The sequence below is a fragment of the Xenopus laevis genome, chromosome 1L (genome assembly GCF_017654675.1).
Source record: "Xenopus laevis strain J_2021 chromosome 1L, Xenopus_laevis_v10.1, whole genome shotgun sequence".
NCBI classification, from domain to species: Eukaryota; Metazoa; Chordata; class Amphibia; order Anura; family Pipidae; genus Xenopus; species Xenopus laevis.
In genome coordinates, this window is record NC_054371.1 from 64,711,489 (window position 1) to 64,719,823 (window position 8,335).

The following is an 8,335-nucleotide window of genomic DNA, read 5'->3' on the forward strand; positions in this document are numbered from 1 at the left end:
AGTTTTTCATGCTTGAGTTGCTCCCCAACACTTTTTCCTTTTGAATGTGGCTCACATGTATAACAGGTTGAGGACTGTTCTAAAGCAAATAAAGCAATTCACTGAGTTTCAGCTAACGCCCACCTGAATATGATGAATGGAACTATTGTGATTGGATGCCGGTGACTGCATTGCCCTTAAAATGCCAGAGGAATTTTCTACTACTGAGTTCAACCGAAGAAACATTTTACTGTTCCCTGCCATGCTGCTAGATGTCCAGGATGTGGCCAGTGCCACTGTAGAGAGAGTCAGCACTGCAGAGCTGCCTATGAACCCAGTGTGTGGCCCGTGTGTGAGGACAGGTCTTGTGTTTGTAAGTGATACATGGGAACATCTACCATTTCCAAGCAAAGGTACTTAGGAAAAGGTAGTGGTACCTAGGGGAAGAGCACTCGGAAGAGACATGAAAAAGAACTGTGCATTTATTTATTCCCACCTCTGTCAACTGTGGGACTGCTGTTATTCAAGAACTATGTTAGTTATGCAATTGTTATGTAATTAGGTAATATACTAGTTAAATACATCCTTGTGTGCCACAACTGCAGGAATGACTTAATGCATTAGATATCTGTTGCCTTTTTTTCCATATACATTTCATTATTGGGGCAAATCTCTGTGTGTTTTATAAACTAGTTGGACTTGAATTGGATCCCTCAATGTCCACTAGGAACAGGTACTGAGCTATTCGATCCTAATTCCCTGTTCTCTCCCAAATTTCAAGAGGATTTTCCAGGTTTGCTGGATTACCAGCCTGTAAACAGTCAGGTCTAAGTGAATGTGATCCTATTCAAAGGTAGAGTGCCAAGAAATTGTTATTTTAGCAATTAATAACTGACATCCCATATCTGAAGAATGGATAAAAATGTCTAAAGCTTAAAGGGGTGGTTCTCCTTCAAACAAGCACCAGAAATAAAGACTTTTTCCGATTACTTTCTATTTTCTATTTGTCACTGTTTTTCTAATATTGAAGTGTAAAGTGTCTTTTTTCACCTGTTAAAGCAGCTCTGGGAGAGGGGTCGCCGACCCTGTAACCTGTTCTAAATTGATACATGTAGATGATATATTTCTTATCTTTGTCCCTGCTGAGCAGAATCTCTGAGTTTCATTACAAGCAAATGTTAGAATTGATACAATAGTTGCTAATACTCCAGAGATGCTGCTCAGAAATGTATCAATTAAATGTTGCAAAATTGTAACAGGTCAGAATCTGCACCAGAATTACTGAGCTTGTACAAAAAGTAACTCCAACACACGTAACATGCGCAAGGGATTGCCCCCGTGTTTAATGTCAATCCAACAGATACAATGTTTCGTGGGCGTACCCCTTCGTCAGGTGCTCAAAACCACCCACCACCTTCCTTAAATCCATTAATTGCAGGTATCCACCCCTCCAATTATGTAAATTTACAATAAGAACATAAGTCCAAGAAAATGCAAAAAGTTCCGTTTTGAAAAGTCCAAGCACAAAATCCGTGAAATACGAAACTTGAATGCTGTTAGAAATAATTTTACACAATAGACATTGACAAAATGTCTAGCCCCATGTCAGATTTCAAAATTGAATATAAAAAAATCAGTTTGCTCTTTTGAGAAATGGATTTCAGTGCAGAATTCTGCTGGAGCAGCACTATTAACTGATTCATTTTGAAAAAACATTTTTTCCCATGACAGTATCCCTTTAAACACGGGAGCAATCCCTTGAACATGTTACGTGTGCTGGAGTTACTTTTTCTTCATTAATTGTGGAGGGGCCGTCCTCCTATACCCCAGGCACCGTACGTAACTAATTGGAGAGGACAGGTGTGCGTGTGCAAATTTTTGCCTAATCGTTACTGAGCTTGTAGCCACTGCTATATCCCATTAAAAGAGAATGAACGTTTCACACAGACATAGGCCAGATATGCTAACCATTGTGTTTTGTGCTTCTTTTCTAGACCAAGGCAACCACAGTACTTTTGCAGATATGCAGCTTTTCACTTAATGAGAGAAATATTAACAACTATTGTCAGGGTATGAGGTCCCTTACATTGTCATTCAGCCTTGAACAGATGTGGGGCAATTAGTTCATAAATAGCCAGCCACTTAACAACACAAGTTATATATATAAATAGGAGAATGCTTATCTCTCCGCTAACAATATCACCCTTGGCTGCTCCAATTTAACACCCCATTTCCGCACTCTATTTCCAGGTCTGGGATTCATAATAGGCCATTTCAAGTACACAGAAGCCTTAATAGCTAGGTCCAATGAATAGTGACTATGCATCTGACAACAGTATTTGCCAAGATCAACAGATTGCCAATCTGGTCATGGCTATGGCCAGGGCAGGAACTAGGGGTAGGCAGAAGAGGCACGTGCCTAGGGCGCAAAGCTTGAAGGGAGCCAGGCACTTACCTCATATGCAGCCTACCCCTAGTCCAGCAAGTGTTACCTCAGTGAGAAGTGTATGCGCTCTCTGGTCAAAGTGCTTTGCGCACAACCGCGCGCCATCGGTTGCGCACACGCGTCCTCGGTTGCGCACTATTGCGCACATGCGTCCTTGGTTGCGCACATGCGTCCTCAGTTGCGCACGGTTGCGCACGGTTGCGCACACGCGTCCTCGGTTGCGCACGAGTGCGCACATGCGTCCTCGGTTGCGCACGATTGCGCACATGCGTCCTCGGTTGCGCGCCATTGCGCACTGATGCTGTGGGGGCTGAAGTGGCCGGCCTGGCCCAGCACTGGCTATGATTCCATGTGACACCGTGTTGGAATGGATTGTTACAGCAGCAAAGGTCCCTTTGGTGGCATAACTGTGGTACACTGATAACACATTTTCAGAATATGAAGTGCCCTGTAAGACATCAGACTATTCATTTAAGTCACAAACAATGGACTATAATGACAATGGTGGTCATCTGTCTGCATCATACACAGACCGAGATGACTAAATTGATAGACCGTCAGCTATTCTGGAAATATAATCAGAGTTCTGATCAGATTGCAGTTGGTCGCTCTGAAGTGAAAAGCCTGAGGTCACTGGCCTCCCATGTGATAATTCAGCCTACCAGTACCAGATGATTACTGTAATGTTCATAAAATGCACAGGGGATGTGCCTTGTCATCTTTTTGGTAATAATGTCTGATGCCAACACAGAAACAAGCTCATCTGGTTTTGTTCCTGGGCAAACTGTTTTATCATCAATCCGCCACATGAAGAATTTGCACAAATAATAATTAATCCCTCAACCCAAAAAATACCACAGCATTAAAAGGCCCACTGGGTAAACCTCTTTCCCAATGCTACGAAAAAAGGGAAGAAAGCTAAAAATATTGGGGACCAGTAGGCAACCATACATTGCCTTGGTTTGGACAGTATGACAATCCCAAACACAAAGTTTCCCAGGGTGCAACACGTCTGTTACACATCTAAACAAAATGACATCTAATATATATGTATAAACAGCAGAGTTGCCAGGTTGTCTGTTTTCCAGCCAAATTGGGCTACTAATGTAAAGCCCAGGCAGGCTTTGAAAGTACAAACTAGCCAAGGTATGGATTTGGGCTACTTTTTGGGCCTCCTCCCCCCAGCCTAGCTGCTACCCCTGGCAAAAGCCCCTAAGTCTTTACTTACCCCTCCGTGCAGATTCTGTCCAGCGGAGTTCACAGGCATCATCTTCATTCTTCGGAATGAGACTGGTGTATCGGCGCATGAGCAGTTAGAGTAATTTTGTGTTTTGTGACATCTGCGTATGTGCCCCAACTCGTGACAATTGCTGAAGTGCCAGTCTCATTCTGAAGATTACCGATGCGGCTGAAGATGATGCTTGTGAACTCCGTTGGACAGAATCTGCGCAGAGGGGTAAGTAAAGACTTAGGTGCTTTTGCCTTGGGTAGTAGCTAGACTGGGGGGAGGAGGGGGGGTCTATGTAGGGAAGGGGGGTAGGGTTTATTAAACTTTAAGGTTGAATTCTCCTTTAAACAATAGAAATTAGAATACATCTTAAAACTCTGTGACCTATATGAAGGCAGGTAACCTATGGTCTTCTGCTTTATGTGGTCATAGAACTACTCCGTGACTTCTAACATCGCCTTAAATCACTGCGTGTTGGTATTACTATAGATCTACCCTCTACTATATATATACATGATACAGATAAATCCCTACGAATTATTGGTGCCACTTTTGCTGTTAAAATATTTAGGTGCAAACATTTTAAATACTTAGCATGATGAATAACACAAGTATTAATATAATGTTGTTTTTATGATGTTCAACTCCATGATGTCTTTAACAGAACTGGAGCAGTCTAGGAGGTAGAAGTTCCGCAACACACTTGAGCCACAAGTTCCTGATACCCGATTAAAGGACCAGTAACGACAATTTGTCTGAGCAATTTAACAAGTACATTTTACAAAGCCATTTGTCATTTTTAAGGTCTACACCTGAAACATCTTCTGATAACTTAATATATTTATGCAATTTAAATAAGGAAATGGTTTTCAGAGCTGCTGATACAGTGCTATATGCTGACTTGATTCTAAGTGCACTCAGCAGACTAACATGTTCCTGTACTGGAGTGGCACAAAATCTTCAGACACGGTTTAAAAAAAAAATTCTATTTCTCTTACCCAGCTGACAAGCTGAAAGAACAGAAACGGCAGCAAGGAGCACTTTATCCTCAGAAATATTAACAACTATTGTTCTAAGTGACAGGGTGCTGCCTACCCCTAGTCCAGCAAGTGTTAGCTCAGTGAGAAGTGTATGCGCTCTCTGGTCAAAGTGCTTTGCGCACAACCACGCAGCCTCGGTTGCGCACGATTGCGCATATGCGTCCTTGGTTGCGCACGGTTGCGCACATGCGTCCTCACTTCCGCACGGTTGCGCACAATAGCGTACACGCGTCCTCGGTTGCGCACGGTTGCGCACGAGTGCGCACATGCGTCCTCGGTTGCGCACGATTGCGCACGTGCGTCCTTGGTTGCGCACGATTGCGCACATGCGTCCTCGGTTGCGCGCCATTGCGCACTGATGCTGTGGGGGCTGAAGTGGCCGGCCTGGCCCAGCACTGGCTATGATTCCATGTGACACCGTTTTGGAATGGATTGTTACAGCAGCAAAGGTCCCTTTGGTGGCATAACTGTGGTACACTGATAACACATTTTCAGAATATGAAGTGCCCTGTAAGACATCAGACTATTCATTTAAGTCACAAACAATGGACTATATTGACAATGGTCATCTGTCTGCATCATACACAGACCGAGATGACTAGATTGATAGACCGTCAGCTATTCTGGAAATATAATCAGAGTTCTGATCAGATTGCAGTTAAACAATAGAAATTAGAATACATCTTAAAACTCTGTGACCTATATGAAGGCAGGTAACCTATGGTCTTCTGCTTTATGTGGTCATAGAACTACTCCGTGACTTCTAACATCGCCTTAAATCACTGCGTGTTGGTATTACTATAGATCTACCCTCTACTATATATATATATATATACATGATACAGATAAATCCCTACGAATTATTGGTGCCACTTTTGCTGTTAAAATATTTAGGTGCAAACATTTTAAATACTTAGCATGATAAATAACACAAGTATTAATATAATGTTGTTTTTATGATGTTCAACTCCATGATGTCTTTAACAGAACTGGAGCAGTCTAGGAGGTAGAATTTCCACAACACACTTGAGCCACAAGTTCCTGATACCCGATTAGAGGACCAGTAATGACAATTTGTCTGAGCAATTTAACAAGTACATTTTACAAAGCCATTTGTCATTTTTAAGGTCTACACCTGAAACATCTTCTGATAACTTAATATATTTATGCAATTTAATTAAGGAAATGGTTTTCAGAGCTGCTGAATAGGACACCTTGTTGTTCCTGATACAGTGCTATATGCTGACTTGATTCTAAGTGCACTCAGCAGACTAACATGTTCCTGTACTGGAGTGGCACAAAATCTTCAGACACGGTTTAAAAAAAATTCTATTTGTCTTACCCAGCTGACAAGCTGAAAGAACAGAAACGGCAGCAAGGAGCACTTTATCCTCAGCCATGTTTGAGAGATCCTGTGTTTTCGAGATCCGGTCTGTGTATTAAAAATACAGAATGATTTGGTCAGTGTAGAAGACACGCCTCAACCAGCCTTGCTCAAACACTCACTGTGAGGACAGGTCTTGTGTTTGTAAGTGATACATGGGAACATCTAACATTTCCAAGCAAAGGTACTTAGGAAAAGGTAGTGGTACCTAGGGGAAGAGCACTCGGAAGAGACATGAAAAAGAACTGTGCATTTATTTATACCCACCTCTGTCAACTGTGGGACTGCTGTAATTCAAGAACTGTGTTAGTTAGTCAGTCAGAGTGTTTTATCCACCTGTCAAATACCTCCCCATGTGTCCCAACTGCAGGAGTCGCTTAATGCATTAGATATCTGTAGCATTTTTTCATATACATTTCATTATTGGGGCAAATCTCTGTGTGTTTTATTACCTAGTTGGACTTGAATTGGATCCCTCAATGTCCACTAGGAAGAGGTACTGTGCTATTCGATCCTAGTTCCCCGTTCTCTCCCAAATTTCAAGAGGACTTTCCAGGTTTGCTGGATTACCAGCCTGTAAACAGTCAGGTCTAAGTGAATGTGATCCCATTCAAAGGTAGAGTGCCAAGAAATTGTTATTTTAGCAATTAATAACTGACATTCCATATCAGAAGAATGGATAAAAATATCTGATGCTTAAAGGTGTGGTTATCCTTCAAACAAGCACCAGAAATAAAGACTTGTTCCAATTACTTTCTATTTTCCATTTGTCACTGTTTTTCTACATGCAAAGTGTCTTTTTTTCACCTTTTAAAGCAGCTCTGGGAGGGGGGTCGCCGACCCTGTAACCTGTTCTAAATTGATAAATGTAGTTGATACATTTCTTATCTTTGTTCCTCCTGAGCAGAATCTCTGAGTTTCATTACAAGCGGATGTTAGAATTGATACGATAGTTGCTAATACTCCAGAGATGCTGCTCAGAAATGTATCAATTAAATGTTGCAAAATTTTAACAGGTCAGAATCTGCACCAGAATTACTGAGCTTGTAGCCACTGCTATATCCCATTAAAAGAGAATGAACGTTTCACAAAGACATAGGCCAGATATGCTAACCATTGTGTTTTGTGCTTCTTTTCTAGACCAAGGCAACGACAGTACTTTCGAAGATATGCAGCTTTTCACTTAATGGGAGAAATATTAACAACTATTGTTCTAAGTGACAGGGTGCTGCCTACTCCTAGTCCAGCAAGTGTTAGCTCAGTGAGAAGTGTATGCGCTCTCTGGTCAAACTGCTTTGCGCACAACCGCGCACCCTCGGTTGCGCACGATTGCGCACATGCGTCCTTGGTTGCGCACGGTTGCGCACATGCGTCCTCAGTTGCGCACGGTTGCGCACAATAGCGCACACGCGTCCTCGGTTGTGCACGATTGCGCACATGCGTCCTCGGTTGCGCGCCATTGCGCACTGATGCTGTGGGGGCTGAAGTGGCCGGCCTGGCCCATCACTGGCTATGATTCCATGTGACACCGTGTTTGAATGGATTGTTACAGCAGCAAAGGTCCCTTTGGTGGCATAACTGTGGTACACTGATAACACATTTTCAGAATATGAAGTGCCCTGTAAGACATCAGACTATTCATTTAAGTCACAAACAATGGACTATATTGACAATGGTCATCTGTCTGCATCATACACAGACCGAGATGACTAGATTGATAGACCGTCAGCTATTCTGGAAATATAATCAGAGTTCTGATCAGATTGCAGTTGGTCGCTCTGAAGTGAAAAGCCTGAGGTCACTGGCCTCTCATGTGATAATTCAGCCTACCAGTACCAGATGATTACTGTAATGTTCATAAAATGCACAGGGGACGTGCCTTGTCATCTTTTTGGTAATAATGTCTGATGCCAACACAGAAACAAGCTCATCTGGTTTTGTTCCTGGGCAAACTGTTTTATCATCAAATCCGCCACATGAAGAATTTGCACAAATAATAATTAATCCCTCAACCCAAAAAATACCACAGCATTAAAAGGCCCACTGGGTAAACCTCTTTCCCAATGCTACGAAAAAAGGGAAGAAAGCTAAAAATATTGGGGACCAGTAAGCAACCATACATTGCCTTGGTTTGGACAGTATGACAATCCCAAACACAAAGTTTCCCAGGGTGCAACACGTCTGTTACACATCTAAACAAAATGACATCTAATATATATGTATAAACAGCAGAGTTGCCAGGTTGTCTGTTTTCCAGC

At 42.3% G+C, this 8,335-nt stretch overlaps 1 protein-coding gene across 3 annotated transcripts in view; it reads right to left on the reverse strand.

The window, feature by feature from the left end:
- Window positions 1-8,335, reverse strand: part of mgst2.L (microsomal glutathione S-transferase 2 L homeolog) — a 28,931-nt gene that overhangs the window by 19,412 nt on the left and 1,184 nt on the right. For 2 of the 3 annotated variants that reach the window (XM_018231760.2, XM_018231756.2), the window contains exon 2: window positions 6,036-6,125. In XM_018231760.2, coding sequence (XP_018087249.2) covers window positions 6,036-6,125 — 90 coding nt within the window. Of the gene's footprint in view, window positions 1-4,651; window positions 4,700-6,035; window positions 6,126-8,335 lie in introns of those variants that run through there. The other variant, XM_018231755.2, reaches the window with a different exon arrangement.